The sequence below is a fragment of the Phocoena sinus genome, chromosome 12, assembly GCF_008692025.1.
Source record: "Phocoena sinus isolate mPhoSin1 chromosome 12, mPhoSin1.pri, whole genome shotgun sequence".
NCBI lineage: Eukaryota > Metazoa > Chordata > Mammalia > Artiodactyla > Phocoenidae > Phocoena > Phocoena sinus.
Window position 1 is genome coordinate 75,812,230 of NC_045774.1, and position 26,208 is coordinate 75,838,437.

The 26,208-nt window shown below is 42.0% G+C and overlaps 1 protein-coding gene across 2 annotated transcripts; it reads left to right on the forward strand.

Moving 5' to 3' along the window:
- ELOVL4 (ELOVL fatty acid elongase 4) lies at positions 1-26,208 on the forward strand. Of its 2 annotated transcripts, XM_032651817.1 has the most exons (7): positions 54-424; positions 6,365-6,487; positions 16,503-16,690; positions 17,872-17,952; positions 21,105-21,276; positions 22,337-22,464; positions 24,988-25,639. In XM_032651817.1, exons 3-7 carry the CDS (start codon positions 16,529-16,531, stop codon positions 25,261-25,263), a joined length of 819 nt encoding a protein of 272 aa, XP_032507708.1. In that variant the 5' UTR covers positions 54-424; positions 6,365-6,487; positions 16,503-16,528; the 3' UTR covers positions 25,264-25,639. The 2 variants fall into 2 exon arrangements, with proteins under 2 accessions (XP_032507707.1, XP_032507708.1); XM_032651816.1 differs by lacking the exon at positions 6,365-6,487 and having other exon boundaries at positions 1-424; positions 24,988-26,208.

Sequence of the window (26,208 nt, forward strand, 5' to 3'; positions counted from 1 at the left end):
GCCGGCCGAGGAGATTGGAGCTGCGGCGGCGCGTGGCGGCAGACGGGTGCAGCACCGGGCGCTCACGGCAGGATCTCCAACTCCTCCTCCTCCCCCCGGGAGCTTTGACGGTACCTTCTCCTTCGCCCGGCTCGTCGCCGCCGTCGCCGTATCCCCGCCGCCGCCGCCGCGGCGCCCCGACGAAGGGGAGAAGACGCAGCTGGGCCGCCGCCGTTAGAGAAGTCGCCGGCTGCCGCTCGCTCGGTCCGCCGTCGCCTCGGAGGTCGATCCTCCCGCGGGGTCTCCGCTTCCTCCTCCCAACGCCAGCGCCCGCTCACCGCCGCGATGGGGCTCCTGGACTCGGAGCCGGGCAGCGTCCTGAACGTGGTGTCCACGGCGCTCAACGACACCGTGGAGTTCTACCGCTGGACCTTGTCCATCACAGGTAAAGCTCTCCATCCTCGCCTGGCCCCGCGGGAGACACCAGCCGCCGGCTTCGGAGCGCCCGGCCCGGCAGCGCCCCGGCCCCCTGCGGCTGTTGGGATGCTGCGGATCCGAGGAGGTGCCGGGCGCGGAGACCGCGCTAGGGCACTGGTTAATCTGATCCGAACGTTAATTCTCCCCCTCCCCTCGACGCTTGCCCGGTTTTCCTCTGAGCTTCCACCATCTCTCGTCAGGTTCTCGGATGCAGGAGCTGGCATTTCAGATGGAGTCTGTGCTGCTGAGAGCTCGGCGCAGGCCCGCCCCACCCTGTGGTCCCACATCTTCCGAGCTCTGACACTTCTCTTTTGCACAGGGATCATTTTTAACATTTAGCAATATTCCGTCGGTGAGATGGCTCGGGAGGGCGGAGAGCCCAGTGGTCGCTGTCCTTTTGCTTCTTTTGGCCTCCTGGTTGCTTTGACACACCTGCTAATATTTTGTCTAGCTCGTCCATCTAGAATATAATTTGGAATGAAAAGTCAAAAGCCATTGTTCGGCTCCTTGAACCTTGGAGGAGGTTAGTTTCCGAGGCTTTTTCAACAACAGATAGGCTTGAAGTGATTGTCTGTGATGGCTTTGCGCAGTGCAGTGCGGTCGGGGCGGGGGAAGGTTAAAACACCGGGAAAGAAGTAGGGAATCTTTAGGAAAGGGGGTCTCTACAGCAGCACCTAGAGGTGGTCCCAGAAGCCTACACGTATACAATTGTCTTAAATTGGCAAACTTTTCCCTTTCAGTGTTGCAGTTTGACAGGGATGGTTAGTTGGCTGAGCTAGGCAGCTTTTCTAAGGGGAAGAGTTGTGCTAATATGTTATTTTTATATTTTGCCATTTATTTTCTTCATTTACTTCAGTTACTTTTGGGTTTAAAGCATTTACAAGTTTTTGAAATAAACAGTTAAGCTAACAGGATTTTAGAAGTGATCTTATGTTTTGCCATTTCCAGTCCTTTTGCAGTATTGCCCTGCATCCCAGCGGCGGAGGAGGTTAACCTTATATGTTAGGACTGTGCCTCCCTTCCCAAGGAATAGAAGTATATTCCTATAGTTTGGTGTTCGTTGTTAGAGTCAATGGGACAGTGGTTACAGCAAGAACACAGTACAATACATGGGATGTATGTCGTGGAAAAAAACGTGTGCTGGAATTATTTATGTGTGAGACAAAATGATTCTTTGGCATTGATATGGCTTTAACTTCTTTAGCAAAGTGTATTCTTTTTCAGAAGATCTCAAGTTTGACACTGAGAAATAAGCTACTTATTTAGCTGTTGCTCTTGCAAATGGTTAAAAAGCACTTTTTAATGGAGTCGTTCCTTTTTAAGTCTCTCTTCTATGTAGTGTACACTGAGGTTATGCTGCTATACCTACAAAAACTGGGAAAGATGTATCCTTCCCTTCATCTCTGTGATTTTGGTTATTTAAACATTGCATCAGGGTTTCCCACGACACAATTGTACAGAGCTGAGCATCAGGCAAGCTCTTTGGCAGATAATTGCACTTTGCATACTTCAGAGTTCAGGCCTCGTCAAGGTCCTCAAATCTCCATATAGCCAGCCACACCCAGGAGTTCTCATTCCTGTCTGTCTTCCCTTCCTACCTCAGAGCTTTCCCACCTCTGGAGTCGCAGAGCAATTGACAGCAAAGGTAGAATATGCCTTTCTGTGATGGTTAATTCCTTCCTAATGATGCTTGTATAAAAAAAATCACAAATGAAACGGGAAGCTTTGTACACTTGCCTCATGTGAAAGCTGTCCACGAGCCTGTGAAGGGCAAATAATATAATATTGAGGGCCAAGCCGGAGTAGTGAGAGTAGCCACTAGAACGAAGTGACCTCTCACTAGCAGATCAGAGGGAGGGTATTCACCCACGCTCTGGCTATCCACTTACGAAACCTGAGACTGCTTCCTTGCTTCCTGTAATGAGCTACCTAGTGTAGGTAGATGGTATTTCTTAGCCAACTTAGAGGCTTAGTGGGTTCTACCTTGCTGCTGCGTAAGAGGGCTATTTCAGCCTCAGGCAGAATAGGTCTGCCCCACTCTCCGGTCTTTGATTCATTCGCACTACTCTGATTCCAGGAGGATCTCCTTGCTATATAGTTTCATGAAAATCTGGGTGAAGGAGTTTCAAAGTAGAAAAGTAGCTTATGAGATGAGGCTGAAGAAGAAGTCGATGAGTCAGAGGGGAAGATAAAAGTGGGCAGAGAGAAAGATGATGTTGAGAAATAGCGATGAGTATGGTGAAAGAATGCAGATCATTCAGGGAGAGAAAGAAATGAGCAAGGCTCTGTGCCCTTGAGTGCTTTCATCCTCACACTGTAGTTGTGTGCTTCTTTGTTTCTGTTTTATCAGTTCATTAAATACTACTTCTCTCCACTGAGGTTTCTGCCTAAGTGTAAAGTTAAGTGTAAAGTTTTCTGCCTAACTCTTATCTACTTTGGACTTTCAGAACAGGAATAGTTACACATTTGTAGAGTACATTTGATGAGCCCAAAGATTTTTGCCCTAGGGCATTTCCTGCAAAAATACCATTTTGCGCTGTTATATCAAATGGTGGCTTTTTTAAAAATAAATTTATTTATTTATCTTTTCCTTTTTTATTTTTGGCTGCATTGGGTCTTCGTTGCTGCACACGGGCTTTCTCTAGTTGCGGTGAATGGGGGCTGGTGGCTTCTCTTGTTGCCGGTCATGGGCTGTAGGCTCGCGGGCTTCAGTAGTTGTGGCACATGGGCTCAGTAGTTGTGGCTCACAGGCTGTAGAGCGCAGGCTCAGTAGTTGTGGCACACAGGCTTAGTTGCTCTGCGGCATGTGGGATCTTCCTGGACCAGGGCTCAAACCCATGTCCCCAGCATTGGCAGGCGGATTCTTTACCACTGCAGCACCAGGGAAGTCCCCCAAATGGTGGTATTTAATAAAACACGTCCAAAGCAATGTATAAAAATTGGGCTTGGGCTTCCCTGGTGGCTCAGTGGTTGAGAGTCCGCCTGCCGATGCAGGCGACACGGGTTCGTGCCCCGGTCCGGGAAGATCCCACATGTCGCGGAGCGGCTGGGCCCGTGAGCTGTGGCCGCTGAGCCTGCGCGTCCGGAGCCTGTGCTCTGCAACGGGAGAGGCCACAACAGTGAGAGGCCCACGTACCACAAAAAAAAAAAAAAAAAAAAAAAATTGGGCTTTTCAGAGACACATATCTAGCAAATACAGAATATGTCCCACAGTGTATAAACACAGAAAGTATTACTTTTACTACATCATTAATACATTGGAGTCAAAACTTTGAAAGAGCTGTACTCTTAGAAAAACAGCAAAAATAAATTTTCCCTTCTCTATAGTTTTAGATATTTTGAACAAGGAAGTGAGTCTCGCTTTATTATAGGAAACTATAGACTGGCATAGGACATTTTTATACCCGTTGGTGGCATGAGAGTAGGTACTCTGATGTCATTGTGTTTTTTTCTTCTATTTTTTCACTTTATGAGTACATTAAAATTATTAGGACTGGGGTCCTAGGCTCAAAGTGTACATCCATTCAAGAGGAATTGTATGTAAAATTTGAAAACCAGTGAGTCTTAATACCCCAAGTTATTAATACCCAGTTGTACCCGAATTGTACCTTATATTTCCCGTTGCATTTATTATTTTAATAAATACTTATTAGTACCATTTTGTGTAACTGACATTAACATAGAAACATCCTAGAAAGTTAGTAGCCAGCATGCCCACAATAAGGCCAGATGTCTCTTGAGCTACCATATTTCTTTTTGACCACATGTTTTTTCTTTATTATTTTAAACTTTTTATTTTATGTTGGAGTATAGTTGATTAACAATGTTGTGATAGTTTCAGGTGTACAGCAAAGTGATTCAGTTATGCATATACATGTATTTATTCTTTTTCCAATTATTTTCCCATTTAGGTTACATAACGCTGAGCAGAGTTCCCTGTGCTGTACAGTGGGTCTTTGTTGGTTATCTGTTTTAAATACAGCACTGTGTACATTGACCACATGTTTTTAAACAGCCATTGTTCTTGGAGTATGTTTGTACATTGCATGTGTGTTTGGTGGGGGACTTTGACACTGCTCTCTGTTCACAAATATGGCGCCCTATACTTGGGTGAAAAATGAGTGTCTACTTGGGAGTTGAAGTTAGAGTGTGAAAGGCCAGTCTAGCTGGCCTTACCCTCACTTTGGAGGGTCAGAAGGGAGAAGGGGATGAGTGGTTCAGGAGGAGGGAGGACTCCTGTGGGATGATGATGAAATTCAGAAGCTAGGCTTGTATAATCTTTCCTTCTTACCTCATCACCTGCCACTGTGCAGGCACAGTTCTGGGCTCCGGGGAGAGAATGAGGACCCTCGGTCACCGCCCCACGCAGCTTACGGCCATTCCACCTTCCTTGGCATCATGGTCTGAAGGCAGTGTGATCAGAGTCAGAGTCAGGCCTAGCTGGGGCCTAGGGAAGGTCAGGAGATTACCCTCCTCATCTCCACTTCTACTTGCACCGCAGTCTTGAGTCGTGAGAGGAATGTACGGGCTCTGCCTTTAGAGTATTTTAGCTGTTTCACCACGTGAAGTTCATGTGGGTACTGTTGGGGAGAGTATTTGAAAGGTCGACTAAGGAAAGGGGTGTCAAAACTAAAAACCCATGGAAACTGGGATTGAGTTTAAGGGCCAGTGAGTCAGCCTGGCGTGCTGAAACTGGGGGCCCATGGGAGGGGATGTTTAACTCAGCTCAGATAGGTAGGGTCTGTCCCACAGATTGCCGGGCCCCAGAGGAGCACGGGTCTTTAATATCGTCTATTATAGTTACGTTGGTTTTGTTATTTGTCACAGTTAGAGTTTTTTATCTACGTTATTATCTAAAACAGATTTTTTGTTTGGCCTAGCCTGGAAACTCACTTACCATTCTCAATGTTTCTTTGAGAAAAGACATTCTAAGTTCTAGGCAGTCAATTAAAGACAAATATGTGGAATGTGTCCATCTTGTAATGTGGGATATCCCTTAGGCAGCATTTTCAATGGGGTCCTGGTCTTATCCTTCCTTCATAACCTCCCTGAAGCCTCTAGGAGGTCCCTGCCATTTTAGGGTTGTTTGTTTGTTTGATTCTTGTTACTTTTTCTCTCACCAGTGGCTTTTGGTGGCAGACTCCTGGATTCTAATGTCTGATGCTCTTGTCCATTCCCCAGCAGCATGTAGCAAAGCATCCAATCACAGATGGAATTCTAGGAGGGGAAAACAGTGCAAATTCTAAAACTAGTGTCAGGACACAGTTTTTTTTTTTTTTTTTTTTTTAGCGGTACACGGGCCTCTCACTGTCGTGGCCTCTCCCGTTGCGGAGCACAGGCTCCGGACGCGCAGGCTCAGCGGCCATGGCTCACGGGCCCAGCTGCTCCGCGGCATGCGGGATCTTCCCGGACCGGGGCACGAACCTGTGTCCCCTGCACTGGCAGACGGACTCTCAACCACTGCGCCACCAGGGAAGCCCCCAGGACACCGTTTTATACAGTTAGATTCTTTGGCTTAGGGAAACAAGGTTTTAAGAATTACGTAGATAGTTATATCAGGCAGTGCTTTTGTGATCTTAAGTGCCACAAAGAAGTTGGTCATCCTTTTAAAATTCGATGTTTTATTTTTTTTGTCCTTTGATAATGTCATTAGTGAATGATTTAATATTATTAACGTAAGTATTATTTTACATTTATTGAGTCACTTATTATTTTGAATTAGACATATATTAGCACATACAGAAGAGTTGGGTAACAGAATTATCTGTCTTTTCTCATGCTACATGGCTCTTCTTTCTTTTTCATTATCAGGACGTTTTTCAATTAAGGTGCTGTTGTTTTATTTTACCTTAGAATGAGAATGTATTAGAATATATATTTAAAAAATCATATGGGTTTTGACTTTTAGAAAAGAGAAGGGAGGAAGAAATACATGGCCTTTCAAAACCAGTTTCCAGCTCTCCGTTCTAACCTGGTCAGTCAGCACCCTGCCCACAGACGTGCAGCTCTAGCCAACTTGGATAACTCACCCGTGAGTAAAACGTGTGCACGTCTGCCTTGACGTCCCTTATCACGCTGCCCCTGCCTTTACTGCCCTTTTCCCTGGCTCCTGCCACACGTGCCCGTCACCAAGACCCTCCTGGCTCAGTCTCCCTCCCACACGGAGCCTTTCTTGGTCGTGGTACCCGGAGCAGCTCATTGCTGCATCTGATCCCATCATCCTAAACAATTGCTCATGTACATCCTTGTGCTCTTCCTTCTGGGACTCTGTTGTCTTGTACTGTTTTAACCTTTATTATTATTTATCTTTTCACTTTGTATTTTTCTCCCCAACACTAGGAAATGCCCATACATTTGTTGATTTGATACAACCCTCTTAATCCAGTACAATTTCAAATAGTGATATATTCTGGTTGCTAAATACTAATAAGGTTTTAGGCTACACTAAATTACAGAGAGTTTTAAAAATGATCTTTATCATTTTTAAAGGTAGTCATAAATTCAGTTGATGTTGACTAAATTTAATGAAGGAATCAAACCATTAAATCACTTAGCACGAAATACTTTAAAGAGATATAAAATCAGATGTAATTCTTCCTCTCTCTTCATGGTCTGTGCGGAAGCCTTGTGATGTGTGTGGGAGTGAGGAGGGCAGCGTGGTGTAGGGAATGGAAAGGATCCTGGACTGGTGTTTAGATGACCGAGGCTTTAGCCCAGATCTGCCGCTAATTAGCCGTGAGAGTTTGGAGCTGTCCCTTTGCTTTTCCAACTCAACTTTTTTCATCTCTTAGTTGAGTTGAATTAGGTAATCTCTAAGGTCTCATCCGGCTCTTAAATTCTGGATATAGATGGAACTTAAAAAAATTCTTTAAATTGGTAAAGCAATTTCAAACAAACATATATTGAAAAACTGCATTCTATGCAACGATGCCAATCTTTCCCAGCAAGACTGTTACTGGTGCTGCCCAAGTAGTGAAAATAACAGATTCATATTTCGTCCTTTTTTGGGTTTCCCTGTTGGCGCAGAGGTTGGGAGTCTGCCTGCCGATGCAGGGGACACGGATTCGTGCCCGGGTCCACGTGCCGCGGAGTGGCTGGGCCTGTGAGCCATGGCCGCTGAGCCTGTGCTCTGCAACGGGAGAGGCCACAACAGTAAGAGGCCCGCGTACCGAAAACAATAAAACAAAAACAAAAACGTATTTAGTCCTTTTCACTTTCTCTTATCTGCTCCGTAGGAAATAGTTAAAGGAATAGAAAAACAAAGGGATACAGATGTTTAAGCACCTGTTTTGACAGAGCACTGTGCTTGTTGCTATAATTCTGTACCCATTTAATGATCTACATATTCCTTGAACAACCCAGAGTTAACTATTTTGTCAAAAATAATAACAGTAACGTTAGAGAATAAGTTTATTATTCTGCAGGTGGTTTCATGGTCTTGGGCATGGCCAAGGGCAAATTATTACATTTTTACATGGTCTTGAGCAAATTATTCCTGATTCTTTGGGGCTTATATTTCTACCTGTACAATTAGAAGGTTTGAGACTACATGTTCTCTTAAGGCCATTTTATTGAATCCTTGTAATAGCTCCTAAAACAATGGCTTAGATAGTCTAAACTTAATCTTACTTTATATTTTTTTTCTATAGAACATAAAAATTACTGATGGTAATTTTTCTTTAATTTGGTTTAACTCTTCTCTTGGGACAGAGGAGGATTTAGTGGTTTGATTATTGTCAGTAATAATGACAGTGCTGACACGTATTGAGCTCTTATTCTGTGTCAGACACTATACACGCAGTGTCTTATTCCTCCCAACAACCCTGTCATCACCCGTAAGGCCAGAGAGACTAGGTAACTTGCTGAGACTTATTCAGCTGCTAAATGAGGAAGCTGGGGTTGTCAGGCTGCTAGTCTGACTTGAATGCCCATATCCAGAACCTAGGGAACTCCTCTAGTCAGGAAGAAAAGGCCTGGAAGACATCGAAGGGCTTGACGCTTAGCAGGAGGGGCTCAGATGATCCCTGACGTAGGACACACCTGCGTGGAGGCATGGGTGCAGAGGGAACGGGAGGCAGCGGAAGGAAGGGCTTTGCGGTGTCCACGTGTGCTGGGAACTCTCCCGTTTAACCATCGCCCATCAACCCTGTGTGATGGTTATTATTTCCTCATTAAAAAGAGGGGAGAACAGTTGACTCTCCATCCATAGAGTCTGTCGCCCACCCCATCGCTTTCAAAACACCTTACTCCCTTGGTCCTCACAACATCATTTTCTCTTTTCCTTCCTCTCTGGTTGCTTCGCAGCCACAGATCCCACTCTTCCCTTAAGTGTCCCCCAGGGTTCAATCTTTGTTCCTTTTATTCTCTCATTCTATGCGCTCTTTCCCGTGTGACCTGAGCTTCTGCTGGGGTTCTCACTGCTGGTGACTCCCTTGTGCGTCTGCAGCCCTGGCAGTCATCTGCAGTTCCAGAGCCTACTGGATGCCTCCACCTAGGTGTCCCATGAGTGCTTCAAACACAAGCTATTTAAAAATGCACCTGATCGGACTTCCCTGGTGGCTCAGTGGTTAAGAATCCGCCTGCCAATGCAGGGGACACGGGTTCGAGCCCTGGTCCGGGAAGATCCCACATGCCGCGGAGCAACTAAACCCATGCGCCGCAACTACTGAGCCTGCGCTCTACAGCCCGTGAGCCACAACTACTGAAGCCCGCATGGCACAACTACTGAGCCCCGCACGCCTAGAGCCCATGCTCCGCAACAAGAGAAGCCACTGCAATGAGAAATGAGAAGTCCGTGCACCGCAATGAAGGGTAGCCCCCGCTTGCCGCAACTAGAGAAAAGCCCACGCGCAGCAACGAAGACCCAATGCAGCCCCAAATAAATAAATAAATAAATAAATAAAAATGCACCTTATCATCCATCTCCTTCCAGATCTGCTCCTCTTCCTTTATGCTCTGTCCTGGATCCATGACTTTACCATCTGTGCCACCAGGCAAGTCAGAAATCTGGGGGTAATCCTGAACTTTTCTTTCACTCTCACCTCTCACGTCCATGTCAGCCACCACGTCTGTAGACTGTGCCCCTGTGACTTCCGTATCTGCCTATCTTTTCCATCACCAGTGCAGCCCCCGAATCCAGGTTTCCCTCATTTCTTGCATTATAGTGGTTTCCAAGGCTGGCTGCCCGTCAGCATCACCAGGGGAACAGTAGATACTGGGGTGGAGCCTAGGAATCTATATTTTTAACAAGCAGGTGATCCTTCTGCGGGCAGCCTAGCAACAGACAGATACCTGAGAACCACTGATCCAGCTGGTTTCCCTGCCTTTCCCCTTCAGTCCATCTCCCACTGCCTCCGTCATGATCTGCTAAAAGCCGAATGTGGTCTCCTGTTTCTAACCAATGAAGCATCTCCCCTTTATCTACAGGATAAGTTCCAGCGTCTTCAGCATCGACTCTCCCAGGTCTGATCTGACCTGTAAATCTCTAGTCATTTCCTACCATCTTTGCTTGTACATATGCTCTACCTCAGGCCTGCTTAGTTTACAAAATAAGTGCTTTATCTCTTGATTTGGGGCTCTTTATACATACGGTTCTCTCTGCAAGAAAGCCTTCTGCCCTCCCTGTCTGCCTGGCAAGCCCCTCCTCTTCAAGGAATAGTTCAGATGTCAGCTCTGGAAGTTGCCCTCGTCGCCTCTCTCCTGCCCTGCCACTGTTCTCAGACTGGCCTCTGACATTGCTGTCATCGTCCTGCAAAGCAATTGATTTTTCATGTCTGTCTCCTCCAATAGCTGGTGAATTATGAGAGGTCAGGGGCCAAAGAGCCTGTTGCAAATCACTTAGCTCAAAAGGGATGGAGGGTCTGACTTGAAAAGCTGTTCTGTATACCATGCTGGATGATTTTAAGGTATAAATCAGGTAAGGAATAAAAGACTCTTGGTGGAGGGTGTTCAAGGGAAGCCCCACTTCAGATGGACCATTTTTCCTCCCATTTTTAAAATAAAGGTGTAAATTTATACATGATAAAATGAACTCTTTCCGAGGATCAGTTCGTGAGTTCTGACAAACGCATACGGTTGTGTAACCATTCCATGGCCTTTTAACATGGATAAAATTGTGTGATTGCTATCCAGGCTAATGTTTGTAAATAAATCAGTCCCACTCGGCATGAGTTTTATGAAACAGTCAAAATGTTCTAAATGGAAACTATTTCCTGAGAAAGAAGTTAACTCTTAAGGGTCTGGAAGGTTAAAGTAATGTGTCTTAGTAATTCTTATTACTGAAATAAAGTTTCTTGTTCCTAAACTTGATTTGCTATAATATTTAGCTTTAGGTTTGCTTAACTTTAAAACTCAGAGAGGGAACTCATTACCAAGGGAGACAGCTTTTCTACTTACAGAAAAAGAGACCTCATGGTTAGAAATTTTCTGAATTTAGGTGTAATTTATTTCCCTAAAGCTCTTCTCACTGGTTCTCTGGCAATAGAGCATAAATCTGATATCTCTTTAGTATTTGATGAGGCCTCCTTTTTTCAGGCTAGACATCCTCGGTCCTTCCCCAGCATTTAGTCTCATGTCTCCCAAAGCATCACGATCCTGGACCAGGTCTGCCAGATGCACCACCCGTGAAAACGTGCGCCTTGGTTTGTTTATCTCTTGTCCTTCTTTCTGCTAAGGGGACTTCTGTAGTTCCCGCTTGTTTTCTTTCTCCTGAAGGAACATGATTGACAGGCACAATTCTATGTGAAAATTTTCTTTAAACCTATAATTTAGGAAGAAATTGATGGGAGCATTTCTCCCTTAGAATGAGTGGGCATGGTGACTGAGTGGTCCTGGAGGAGCTGTTGGGCCACAGGAGGCTTTTGCTCCACCTTCTCCAGCAAGTCTCTTGGCCTCTCTGCATCTCATTTTTGAGATAAAGGGATCATTTCTAAATCTAAAATTCTACACATCTGATTTAGATCAAGGCTTCCATGCTTAAAATTGTTACTAAATAGGCTCAAAAATAAGAGCAAAATCATCAAGATACAAAGGCATAGACCTGTTGATAAACATATTAATAATATGAAATAGAGAGAGAAGACAATACGGCAAACAGATCGACTGGAGTCCAACTTTATATTTCTACCACATTGATTCCCCCACAGCCCCACCAAAAAGAAGAGCTTTTCAAAGAGAGAATTCCCAAGAGTGTTACGTGAAACCCATTTGAATCTCGGTATTCCTTGATGACAGAATTTGACTTCAGTGGTGGCGGGAGGGATAGGGTTTCGACAGAAGTTTTCTTTTCCTGATAAATTCACGGTATGGAATCCCACCCATAATTGTATAGGATTAGGGTATTGACAGTGAACCAGAAATATATCTTCTTTTACTCTAATATGCCTAACCTACATTTGGATTCAGTGTAGCTCAAATGAATAGAGGATTTAATTTACCTTCAAAAGGTTATTAAAAAAAACCCCACCAAACTCAGGAGGAGAGGTCAGACTTACAGTTACCAGGGGTGGAAGGTGATGGGACGGGGCATTGGAGGAAGGGTGGTCAAAAGGTATAGACTTCTGGTTCTGAGATGAGCACTAGGGGCTCGGCGTACGACGTGAGGACTGTAGCTAACACGACTGCGTGGTGTATAGGAGAGTTGTTAGAGTAAAGCCAAGAGTTCTCATCACAAGAAGGAAAAATGTTTTCCTTTTTCTCTTCTTTCTTTTCTTTTCATTTTCTCTATACTAGAAGACAGATGTTAGCTGAACCTGTTGTGGTCATCATGTCACAGTCTATGTACATCAAACCATCATGCTCTATGCCTTAAGCTTATACAGTGATGTATGTCAATTGTTTCTCAATAAAACTGGAAAAAAGCCAAAAGAAAAAAGTAAGCAAATGCACACATCTTTCTTAAAAGAAAGGCAACATATAAAAAATGTCATTTAAACATTTGTGTTAATGAAAAGCTGGATAATTCGCTATTTTATATAAAATAGTTCATCATTAATATAAAATAGGTAAAGCTTCAGGTACTCGTGGTTTTTCTTTACTGTCCTAATCTGCCATCACTTGTTTTTGGTTCGAGGCTTGGGGGACTGTTTAGTAATGGTGAATTTTCATATCATCGTTTGATACTATTGTGACCTACTCAGTCCTTCTTTTTCGTGGAAAAGGGAACATGTAAAAGAAGTGTAGGCTATCTTGTCAGATAGAAATATTAATGCACACAAATTCAGAAAGACACAGATAACTGCAAAGACATGGAGAAATTTCATGCAAATGTTATCACAGAGTGGAGGTTGCTGTTGTACTGTGACTCACGTTGCTGACAATGACTACAACTTCTGTGATAATCATTGGGGGTGGAAGTTTTGAGAGCTCTCTGACCCTTGTGAACTGGAGGGCTAATGTGAGGTGGATATGGTGTGAAATGTCGCCTTTTATAGGCTGGACATAGGGCTCTGTTAAGTGGTTGTCAAGTGAAGGCATGACCTGCACTGTTGGGTGTTGTGTTTTTTTCCCTGGAGAAAGCAATGTGGTAAAGACGTTGAGCCCCGTGGAGCACACATGCTCTCAGTACTGGGAGGGGGTGGTGCTGACTGACTTCAGGTTAAAGCTATGAGCTTGCGTGGAGGAGGTTTGGGAAGAGCTTGGGAAAGGGCTGCTGGGCTCTGAAGAAACCTCGACTATCAGTAACTGTACTGTTGGGTTTCACTGAACGGATAGACAGTAAAGGAGTAATATGAAAAAAAAAAGATCTACTCCTCGTTTATTCATCAAATAAATGTTCAGGTACCTCAGCAGGCCTGGTAATACAAGAGCGGGATACCCAGCCCCTGCCTTGAGGGAGATGGCATTTTAAGGAAGTTTACAGGACCGTGTGATGCCCTGTAAGAGAACACACGTGCAGGGACTCTGGCTGTGAGAGGTGGGTCCCCTGGCCAGCGGAAACTGCCTATTTTCTTGATCCAGTTTTCCTTACCTTCAATTCCATTCTTCCTCCTAATTGTTATTTTAAAAGGTAACAATTTTCAAAAGTTAAAAAAAAAAATCCCAATGGATCCCCTAGTTTTCTGATTCTCAGGGACGGTCCATGACGCTCTTGGCGTAGCGTCAGTTGGAACTTCCTAGAAAATGCAGAACCTTCCTAAAAATGGGCTGTACCCTGAGCTGCTGAGTCAGAACCTGCATTGTAACTGTGCCGCCAGGTAATTCTTCTCCTCATTAAAGTTGGAGAAGCACTAATCTAGTTCCCCTTCATCTCTCCATCAGGAGATGAGGACCGATTATGCCCTTAAGGTCCCACCCACAGCTGCAGAGCTGGCGTTGAAACTCAGCCCGGCTGTTTACTGATGGAGCCTCCTGTGCCTTCTCGGATATGTCTGCTACTCCTTATCTGCTCCTCCCCACCTCTGTACCCTTCTCTTGGCCTCTGTCAGTGCTTCATCTCATCAGACCTTCAGCTGCTTACTCGTGTCTCTTTAAATACCGCTGTTGAAAACGTAAGGTAGATAGCTAGTGGGAAGCAGCCGCATAGCACAGGGAGATCAGCTCGGTGCTTTGTGACCGCCTGGAGGGGTGGGATAGGCAGGGTGGGAGGGAGGGAGACGCAAGAGGGAAGAGATATGGGAACATATGTATATGTATAACTGATTCACTGTGTTATAAAGCAGAAACTAACACACCATTGTAAAGCAATTATACCCCAATAAAGATGTTTAAAAAAAAAAAAACATATTGAGAATATTCCAAAAAAATACCTCTGTTGAGTGAGTTACTCGTACTGTGCATCTGAAAGAAGGAGCTTATTTATTTATTCTTTTGATTCGGGAAAGTTTGGCCCCATTTCCCTAGTTTTTTCCTGCTTGCTGCTCAGAACTGCCTTTGAAGTCAAGAGGAATTCTGTGTGTATAAGAGTTAAGACAGGGCTTCCCTGGTGGCGAGTCCGCCTGCCGATGCAGGGGACACGGGTTCGTGCCCCGGTCCGGGAAGGTCCCACATGCCGCGGAGCGGCTGGGCCCGTGAGCCATGGCCGCTGAGCCTGCGCGTCCGGAGCCTGTGCTCCGCAACGGGAGAGGCCGCAACAGTGAGAGGCCCGCGTACCGCAAAAAAAATAATAATAATAAAAAGAGTAAGACATAATCCGTGATGTCAGAAATTAGAGTCTCCTTACAGGTGGATTTATCTTCCTGTCTCTGTTACATAGATTCTCTCATATCAGAGTCCTTCTGCTCTTTGTATCCGTGGGAAAAGCAGCATCTGCCCTCTCTCTAGTTTGTGGATGGGGGTGGAGCTCCCTGGCAGCTCCTTCCCTAGTGACCTGAAGTACAGCCAAGCTTTAGGATTTAGGGGGTTTGTATTAGTTTCTTTTCTTTTTTTTCTATAATATAGAAAAATAAAGATCTAAGTCGATGAATACCCCATGTTTTAGGTTGGCTTTTGGCGTAGAAAGATATGGTCACAGAAGAATAATATGTCAACAGTAAAGAAAAGGGAACAATCACTGGTAAGACCATAGTGGCACAGTGCCTTCAACAAAAATCAGCCCATCTTTTAAGTCACCCCCTCCTTGTAAGAGGATTACTCTCTCTCCTGTCTTTTAAGTACTTTAGTTTATTTTTAATTCTAGAATATGTTTTGATTTGAATGACAGAACCATAATTTCCATGAATAGATAGAGAGTAGGCCTCCTCTGTAAACGATAAAGTAAAATCAGTTTTTCTGGTTTTTTGTTGTTGTTTTCTTTCAAGTCACTATCCCACCCTTCTAACAACTCTTATTTTATAGAAACCATGGTTATTGTGTCATGCCCCAACTTCGGAAGCTATGTGATTAAATATTTTTGTATTTGTGTTTCATGTCTTGTATCTTATTTTCTGTTGACCGCATATAGAAACAGACTAATTTATTTTTAGGTAAAGTATTTTGAAAGACAGTTAACTTACCCAGAGCTATTTTGCATATATAGTTTTAGTAAAACTGACAGTTTAAATAGGGGGACATTGTAATGAGCAATTAAGTTAAATTCATTTAGTCTAGGTTTTACGAACTGGCTGAAAGATAATTTTTTTTTTTTTTACTTTAAAAAAAAAATATGATTTTCCTCAAAATAGAACATAGAAGTGTTTTGCATTACCAAGAATAAGCTAGACATTAGATCCACAACCTTTAAAATGCTGTTTAGCTTTTAGATATATAAAAATTAACTTCAGTGTCCTTTTGTAATGTAAATTTCGGTCGACCTCATATTTCATCATGCTTCTCTTAATGTTTTATTTGTGGCAAGATTCTGTTATAAATTTGATGCAGGGTTGCATATTTGAATTTAAAAACAGTTGATTCATTTTAAATGAAATATGTTACATTATATATATATATATACACACACACACACACACACACACACACACACACACACGCAAGGTAAATGATTTATAGCTTTAGAGAAAAGTACTTAAGTTGGTTATATTCATGGGAAAAAAGGTAGACTCATGTTCTCAAGGAAAAAGAAAAATGTCTTGAATATGTGGTTGCTGTTTAAATAAGTTATAGAAATGTAATGATCTCTAACTTAATCCTCAACTTAATGCACATATAACTGTACTCTTGTCTTCAGTATCCAGAAACATTCCGGGGAACAGCTTCCATGCTCCAGACCTCTTCATTTTGGAGCAGCTTCCAAACTGTGCTAGTAAATTTCAGATGTTTAATATGAAAGTCAGGTTTCTCCTTAAAGTATTTATTTTCTGTCTGTGAAACCTTTGAGTCACTTTTCATCCCAAAAGCCTCTTCTGAATTTTCAATGAGCTTTGTTTCTTCTCTCTGTTCTCGAGGTTCTCTGTAAAACATGTAGAGTGTGCCTTATGTAATAAAACTTCATTTTCAAAAGGTACTCCCAGGAATGGGTCTTGTTTCTTTGGTTTTACGTCATGTATTTTTGTCGGGCCTCTAAGAATCTGTATTTGGTCAAATCAGGAAAACTAAGTTGAGACATTATGCTTCCTAATAAGTTCATTTTATAGAACATTTATTGTATAAGGAATTTTATGTTCTCTCTGTAGATAAACGCGTGGAAAATTGGCCTCTGATGCAGTCCCCGTTGCCTACGCTTTGTATAAGTACCCTTTACCTCCTGTTCGTGTGGCTGGGTCCAAAATGGATGAAGGACCGAGAACCTTTCCAGATGCGTTTAGCGCTCATTATCTATAATTTCGGGATGGTTTTGCTTAACCTTTTTATCTTTAGAGAGGTAGGTTTACTAAAGTTCCCTTTATAATTCCCCAAGTCTATTGCAAATTAAAAAAGGAGAATGTGTAAAACTATCATTGTAATGTTGTGCCCTAAGATAAATGTTAGCTCCTCTAAGAGTACAACATTTTATGTTACTGACAGTTTTCATTTTTGGGTAACAAAAATATGAAACATATGTAAAGTGTAAGACAGTTGTTTAAAGTGGGATTTTGAAGCAGACAGACTGGATTCTAAAATAACCCTTACTAGCTTTTCTGACACTGGAAGTTATTTAACTTTTTTGAGATTCGTTTTCCCCATCTGTAAGATGGGCATAATACCTAACTTCTAGGGTATCAGAGATAAGTGAGATAATTTTTACATAGTGTTTGGAACATATTAAGCGCTCAGTAAATAGTTGTAGCTATATGTTTATAACTCTTATTCAGCCGTTTCAGGTTTGGTAACTGATGAAAATGTGCAGATGTAGAATACCGATCTCAAGTTTAAATCCTATTACATAATGTAATTGTATTTTATGTTGGAACTGAAGTGGGTTAACTGTTATACAGCTGTTGCTACTAACCACTGCCCACCTTTCTGGGCAGCAGCAAATCCTCCATGGCATTTCGAAAGAAAATCCTAAAGGCTGGATTGGCACAGCCATTTCTTAAGTTGTAAGAGTGAAAGGAATTTGTTTTCCACGAGACTCCTCATTAATGTTCTGTATGAACCCAGAGTACTGGACTGGTGATGCTAGGGAAAAGAACAGTATGCTCCTTTAAAAAAACCTTTCTTTAATTGACAACTTAGCCTACGGAAGCTCAACTTCATAAAAAACTTTAACTTGTTTGGATACTTTACCCAGTTTGTTAGATGCAACCCACTCTGGTTCAAGACTAGAAATCCGTGCAACTCTTGCTGCATCTGGTGAATCACAGTTTCTCTTAATATTATGAGGTAGAGAGTCTCTGTCTCAGTCCAAATGTCACATGTCATTTTAAATTTAGATTTCAATTTTAAAATAAATTGACAGAGAGTAAATTTTAGAAATTCCAACATATTAAATGTTTAATGCGTTGAAAAATTTTAAGACCGTATTGCTTTTAAAAATATTTTGCAAGTTTGCATATTGTAGGTAGTGCTTATAAATGCCTTATCTACTGAAACTTTACTCCAAATATTCTTCACTTTTTCCAGCTATTCATGGGATCATATAATGCAGGATATAGCTATATTTGCCAGAGTGTGGATTATTCGGATAACGTTCACGAAGTCAGGGTAAGTACCTTGAAAACACTGTTAATCAGTAGAAGTTGGTTTAATATTGTAGTCCCTAGTCTGTGAAAAACATTCTTCAGTATAGTGGTAAAAGTGTACTGGATTGTTTCGAGTCAACAAAGCTATGCTTTTTTTTTTTTAAGTACATAATTGAAAAGCTGTTTTCATCCCTCCAGTATCTTCTCTCATTTGGTAATGTGAGAGTGAAGGTGTGTTGGATTACTAAAATGCAGTAAGCAAAAAAATAAAAAGAGAAGTTCCATGTTTAGTATAAAGATGATATTTTAGATTTTTGTTTTTTTGGTCAAGAATAGACACTCTTAGAGAAAGCTGAATTCATTTGTTAAGAAAGCCTGAGGAAAACGAACATCTTACAAACTATGTACTGTTTAGTAAATTAAGCACAGCACAACTAGTATAGGTATAAACTCAGTTTTTATCATCTTTGCAGAAAAGCAGACCAGTAATGTAGTGTTACCATATTTTACTTTGCAGTCACCTGCACCAGTAAAATTACCATCTTATTTTATTAACTATTTATTGAACAACTCTTGTGTGCTATGGTTCATATCAAACATTACATATACATAAAACATATTTATATAGCATATATAACATATGTTATATGTATGTGTGTGTTTTATGTTACATGTAATATATGTATTAATATAATTTGTAGTAGCTGCCCTTGGAAAAAAGTAGCCCTTTAGCATTGGGGTTGGACAATATAAATAGCAGTATCCATCAAGACCCAGCACCAGATTGCTTTCATGTAGTTACCATTTTATGTCTCTGTCTTCATTTCCCTATTAGGAGATATAATGCGCCGATGAAAGAAAAATCACCCCTTTTGGTTGTCATGTTGGTTTTATTCATTGAACAAATGTGTATTGAACATGTGCTGTATGTAGATAGTGTGAGGGGCCCTGGGGACCCAGGTGGAAAGGCAGATAGGACCCCTGCCTTTGTGGAGCTGACATTCTAGCAAAGGTGGGAGAGGCAGACACTAGTCATGTAAACAAATGGTTAACAAGAACCTAAGACCCGTGATGCGACTGAGGGAGGATGAGAGGAGCCCCTTTATACAGATTTATTGGCTACGGTAACCTCGCTAGAGAGCCTCTCCCTGGGTGGAGCGCTGACTCAGGTCTTGCTCAGGTTGGGGAAGGAAAGGGAAAAGCGCTGGGCTTGCTTTCTATGAGGAGTGAACCTAGGTAAACCCCTTGGATGAAACAACATGCTAACATTTTGGGGATAAAGTTTTAAAAATACCACTCTGGTCATTGTGAGCCTACCATCCTGGCATGCATAAACGATCAGTTCTTTAAAAATTGAGAATGGACTTGAGGATATGGGGAGGGGGAAGGGTGAGCTGTGACAAAGTGAGAGAGTGGCATGGACATATACACACTACCAAACGTAAGGTAGATAGCTAGTGGGAAGCAGCCGCCGTAGCACAGGGAGATCAGCTCGGTGCTTTGTGACCGCCTGGAGGGGTGGGATAGGGAGGGTGGGAGGGAGGGAGCCGCAAGAGGGAAGAGATACGGGGATATGTGTATATGTACAGCTGATTCACTTTGTTATAAAGCAGAAACTAGCACACCATTGTAAAGCAATTATACTCCAATAAAGATGTTAAAAAAAAAAAATTGAGCTATTGTGAGAACTGAAATCAAGTAGGAGAAAGAACCAGAGCGGCAGCAGATTGCATTTGAAAATTTCCTGGCTCTCTCCTCCTCTCTAATATGAGATGTGGCAGAGTAAGTGTTTTACCCAAAGACTCATTTTTGTATCCATTGTTATGTAGCCAAGAAGGATCTCTTCACTTTGATGTAGCTATTCAGTTTACAAACTAAAGAGAAAGATTATTTATTACTATTCATGAGTGGTGGCTAATTTAGAGGCCCACATAGGGGGAGAAATAAGACATTATCTCTTCCCTTCTAGATAAAGTTTGCTGCACCAAAATGTTATACTTTAAAGTACTAACATAATAGTGAATATTATAGTGTTGCTGTGAGGAATTCCCTATTTCAAGCCTATTTTCAAACAACTTTATCATTTCCAACAATATTATTACTCAAGCAAATTCAGTAAATAATTCTCAGTTTGTAAATACAGTACTATTTTTTCTTTGGCCTTTCTCTTTCTTCCTTGCTACACTTTAAAATTGTAATTTTGTTTTTCAAAAGCAAAAAGCCAAACCCAGACAAAAACCCATGGCATCCAACAGGTGCAGGTATAAAATGAGGAAGGTCTCTATCAGCTCTGAAACACCTAAGCCTGGCTGTGAGTGAATCTGCCAAACCCCTGACACACAGAGGTGTACGAACAGATTTCAGTTATGTACCGCTGCCTTTGGTATTTGTACATAGGACACATGTCACAGAAAATACTTGACATAAAAAAGATGAATTGAGGTTACTATTTTAGTAGGATCCTTGGAAAATATTTTAAAACATATACACAGAGGTCACCTCTCACTGGATCCTTGGATCCTTAATCTCAGCATGTAATGTAATCTTTCTGCACCATCTGGTGTCTTAATTAGAGCCCAGGAAAAGAAAAGACTTATTTATGTAAGCACGATTATATTTATGACCTAAGAAATATTTGTTGTGTATGTTTGTTTGTTGCAATTTATCATTTTAAAGATGTTACTGCCTAATAAAAGCTACTGTGATTATTGCATATGTTAAAGTGAGAGAGAGACAAGACACTCACAGAGCCCAGTTGCTACCCAAGCACACTTGCAAGAATCTCTGAGGTATGATATAGGCTAGGCATGAACAAGTGAAATACCTTTACAAAGTAAATATCTCAGTTTCTCTACCATGTTGAAAATCATAGCAATGTGAAAGTGTTTGCAGCTCTGCATTCAGCAGTTGGGTACTGGTGACATCCAGCTATGGAACAGACTGAAAATTTTCTCTGAATTGTTGGCACTGTGTAGATACAGATTTGGACTCTTTCTTTCCCATTATTTTCCCTGTGAATAGATGCCTAGGTTTCACACCCACTTAGACAAAAATGATTCTGTGCCTCCTACATTTTGTGCAGTGAAGATTGTTTAGGACTTAGAATGTGTAGAAAACCATGTGATAGTGTCATTCTGGTGTTTGTAAAATGCTTTTTTCCCTTTCTTTCTACAGATAGCTGCTGCTCTGTGGTGGTACTTTATTTCTAAAGGAATTGAGTATTTGGACACAGTGTTTTTTATCCTGAGGAAGAAAAACAACCAAGTCTCCTTCCTTCACGTATATCATCACTGTACAATGTTTACATTGTGGTGGATTGGAATTAAGTGGGTCGCAGGGGGACAGGGTGAGCATTTTCAGGAACATATGCCCAGGTAGTCAATTATGTAAATGTGGAAGATGGAAAGTAGTGAGAATTTGACTTGGTCTATAATTTAATTTACTTTCATGGTTAATTATTTCTGTGTTAATTTCACTTTAAAGAAATTTGAAGAAAGTAAAGCTTTAGCTTTTTATCTGTGACTACTTTCACACCTACAGATTTACCCCAGAGATAAGCATAAACGAATCCCAAACATAGCAAGTTATATTTTGATAGGGAACAGTTCTAGTGGTTCCGATCCAGAGGATACCAAGATACAGCTTCTCAGTCTGAAGGCTTTGTCTCCTCTCCAAGCCCGAAGCCCACTCCTGCTGTCAGACAGGCCCAGGTGCACCTGTTGGTTCTTACTCAAAGGAAATTGTGTGTAGCCTTCTCAGTGTTGAAGAGAATCTGAATTCACAGTTTGGCCAAGGTCTGCCTCCAGCTTTTCAGATGCCTGTACATTGGAGATGATTCACATCATTGAGCTGTAAACAGACCATTCCTCTGATGGGGACCCGGGGTACAAGTCAGTATATAATAGCACAGTTCACTTTGCTACCTTCCATTTAAAACTATTTAGGAAACTAAGAAATAAGTACTATTTTTTTGTAGCTATGTATATCAGCACATGTAAAGGCAATAATGAAACATTTACAAATCTGCTTAAACAATTATATGTACCATGACTTTTTTTCCCCCAAGAGTAATAGAATGCAAAGTAATACTGGCAGTAGTTCTGTATTGGGGCCTACTTAAGCCACTGGAGTACCCTCATTTGAAAATTTGCCACTTTGAAAGTCCTTTGCATTTGAAGGACACCCTTTTTTATTTATATGGTGAAAGCCTGAGTCTAAACTTTAAAAATACTTGGCATGATCTGAAGAGAAGGCTTTTCCATTAGAACTATTTTACAACTCTTATTCCTCATCTGTACTCAAGATTAAATGTTGGAAAATAATGTAGATTCATTTATTTTATGTCCAAATGGTTTATCACCTAATACAGGTTTCTGTATCTTGTAATTACCTCTGTTTTTCTAAAGCATTTTTCGGAGCCCAGATGAATTCCTTCATCCATGTGATTATGTACTTATACTACGGGTTAACCGCCTTTGGCCCATGGATTCAGAAGTATCTTTGGTGGAAACGATACCTGACCATGCTGCAGCTGGTGAGTTAAATGCTTCTAAAGTTTTTTTCTGGTGAAACACTGAAAATGTTTGAATCTAATTAATTGTACAGTGCTGAGTCGTTTTCGGCAGTTTTCTGTTACCAAGCCGACTTTCTCTGTGCTCCAGCTATAGGAGTTGAGGCTGTTTGGTTCTGAGCTACCTGTTCATAGACCTGGTGGTCATGGCCACTCGTTTTTTAAATGTCCTTAAAAGACCAGACTCAGCTCTTGTCTAAGAGAAATATCCTTTAAACATATCTGTGAAATGGATGAGTAAAGACCTAAGCGCACCACAAAGTACACAGACTCATTTATGATTAGAAAAACAATCTAACTTCTTTCTTAGGCTTTTTTTTTTTTTTCACTTAAAATGTTACTACTGCCTCTCTTCATCCTGCCCTTACGTAAATTTTCTGTTGTCTATTCCATTTTTCCATCCTTGCCAACAGATCCCATACGTTTAGAATATGAAAGTTGTAGGAAAGGCACAGAGCCAAGGAAGGGGTGGGGTAAAGGAAGGGACGAAGGGGGACTTCCCTGGTGGTCCAGCAGCTTCCACCACAGGGGACATGAGTTCCATCCCCGGTTGGGGAGCTAAGATCCTGCATGCCCCATGGCACGGCCAAAAAATTAAAAATTAATTAAATTTAAGAAAAGGAAGGGACCAAGGACCAGAGAACTCTTAATTCCCCGACACACAGTCATTAGCGAGCAGAGCTCGGTATTCTCAAATGCTAGTCTTCAGAGCAGGCAGTTCTCAGCACCTACCCCCAGTAGGACTTCTTGTAGCATCTGGGTGCATCAGTGCAACCTTCCAAGCCAAGCACTAGCCCAGTAACCAAACTGGAAATCCAAAACCAACCTGGTAGCTATCCTTAAGCCTTGGAATTTATTATAATTTGCTTTAATCGTAGCACGTACACAGTTTTCTCAGTGTACAGTGGAATCACATTTGGAAACATTATTCATCTCTGCTTTAAGTTTCTAAACAATAGGCTAACCAAACAGGAAGCACAACCTTTGGGAAATGCTGGGTGTGCAGGATTCATCTGTAAGTAAAGTGCTACAGGAAGCTTCCTCCAGTTTTTGTGTAAGCCATTTATATAGTTTGTGTAATTCGTTTCTCTCAGTAATTATTAGATGGTCCCAAGAAAATGAGGAGGTGACAAAACTCATGTGAACTCTCCGTCTCTGCTTTGCTGGAGCCTGCACCTGACTCTCCTTTAGCGATGCCACCCCTCACACTCACCCTTCTTCCGTGATGCACGTCCTAAAAACCATTGTGAAATCAAAAGTTCTTAAAATCTGGATTTTGCCATGGAAAACTTCTAAAGTTTTTTAGTCTGATAGAAATTTGGGGCTTACATGGGATAAATTTTGAAACTAATATTTAATATAGTAATTAATATTGATAATGCTGTCCTTTAAAGAGAAACCACAATTGCCCTTTCCAAACAGGATGTTTATTTCATGAAAGGTAGTGTATTTCCAAGCGAGAAGCTCTCACAACAGTTCATCCTGTATGTTAATCTTGTAAAAAGCTAACCCTTGTTAATACCATGGAATTCATAACTCTTATGTTGAGAACCATTCACTCTTTTTACACTTATTCTCAAATATCTACAAAACTTTACCAAAAAATCTTAGTCTTTAAAGACTTGTGTCCCTTCAAATGCAAATTCACTTGTCTGCTATTCTGTAAGAAACAAGTAATGAACCATTTTGATAAGCTCATTTTTAGAAGTATATGTACTGGCTTGCTGACAACTTTGTGGAAAGAAATCAGTAAAAAAATATGGGAGGAGGGCTTCCCTGGTGGCGCAGTGGTTGAGAGTCCGCCTGCCGACGCAGGGGACACGGGTTCGTGCCCCGGTCCGGGAAGATCCCACATGCCGCGGAGCGGCTGGTCCCGTGAGCCATGGCCGCTGAGCCTGCGCGTCCGGAGCCTGTGCTTCGCAACGGGAGAGGCCACAACAGTGAGAGGCCCGCGTACCGCAAAAAAAAAAAAAAAAATATGGGAGGAAAACAAAAATTGAAGAGCCTATAGTACCACTACTTTACTCTCTTAGGCCACTGATATTCCCTCTCATGAGGTAAAATTATTCAACATTATCCAAAAAATAATTCCTTGAGCCCAGACACCAGGCCAAGGGCTCGGGAATCATGGAGACCAACACAGAGCCCCGCCCTCGGTTGTACACGGGTGGAGAGGTGGACAGTCCAGAAGTCAGCAGATGCAAAAGACACAATTCCTGTGAAACGAAAAAACCCACATAAAACAGAACCCTTCGGTTAAAGGGATGGAGGTACCCTCTGGGTGGAGGTACTTGAGTCTTAGCAGGAAGCCCTAGCTGAGGACATGTCATTTGAGCAGCAGCCTGAGTAAGGAGGAACCAGAGAACTCTTAAGCCTTGGACCGTGGGGCGACGGCGTGGGCCTGGCTCAGCCGCACAGAAGATGCTGAGGTCGTGACGAGCTGCTTGCTGCCCACAGTAAACGTACCTGCGCTGTTTTGTTTTTCAGATTCAGTTCCACGTGACCATTGGGCACACAGCGCTGTCCCTTTACACCGATTGCCCCTTCCCCAAATGGATGCACTGGGCTCTCATTGTCTATGCAGTCAGCTTCATATGTCTCTTCCTTAACTTCTATGTTCGGACGTACAAAGAGCCTAAGAAAGCCAAAACTGGAAAAACAGCTGCGAATGGTATTTCAGCAAACGGTGTGAACAAATCAGAAAACCACCTAGTGGTAGAAGATGGAAGAAAGCAGAAAAATGGAAAGGCAAAAGGAGAGTAAAGTGAACTGGGCCTTACCTGGTGTCGACAGCGAGGAAGCTCCCACTTCACATACAATTTCAGGGAAACCAGAAGCAAATGAGGGTTTGGGGATGGGGAGAAGACAAACGTGCTCTATGTATTAGTGACCTTTAGATTGACTAAAGTGTTAAATACAACACCCAGGTGTTTTATTTATGAAGTTTTTATTTTAAACATTTTTTTATTAGCCTTGACCAAAGCAATCATCACGTGACTTTGGAGGCCCCTCCCCCTGTCCGTATTCATGTGTACAATGTATGAGAGTTTTCCTGTCTCTTCATTCTTCAGACTGATAATCACAGAAACATGGTCTTTATGCCTTTTTTTTTTTTTTTTTTTGGCTAAATTGCTACTTACCTACTGATGAAAATCAGTTACCTTCCATCTTCTGGTCCCAAACTGGAAATGCAGCTACTTTAAAACGTGCACGCTTGAACTCATTTGCTGACTGGAGTGGTCAAATCTCTCCACCTCTAGTCTGAAGATACCCTTTTGGTTGGAATCAAATTTTAAAAATCTGATGATCTCTGTAGACTCTTAGAGGCTTGATGATGATGGTGTTGGGGAGAATAAGAATTACAGTAGAATCCGCCCGGCGACTCAAAGGTCACCGTGACCTATCTGCAGCACAGATCATTGTGGGAAACAATTTTTGTGATGAAAAGGCAGCCTTTCAATACTCCTGTTACTACCATATATATATTATAAACGTTAAGGTTATTGTCTGATTGGAATATGAAACAACTCATGTCTCTATTAGTAACATCATAGTTACATTTATGTGCTGTTAGAAGAGAGTATGTTGATTTTTATCAGGCTTTCCTTGTTTTGATTTGTGGCTGTTACCGATTTTTCATATGTGGAAATATACCTACCTCTTCTGTTGGAAAGAACAGTTAAAATTAAATAAATTTTAATTAAAAAA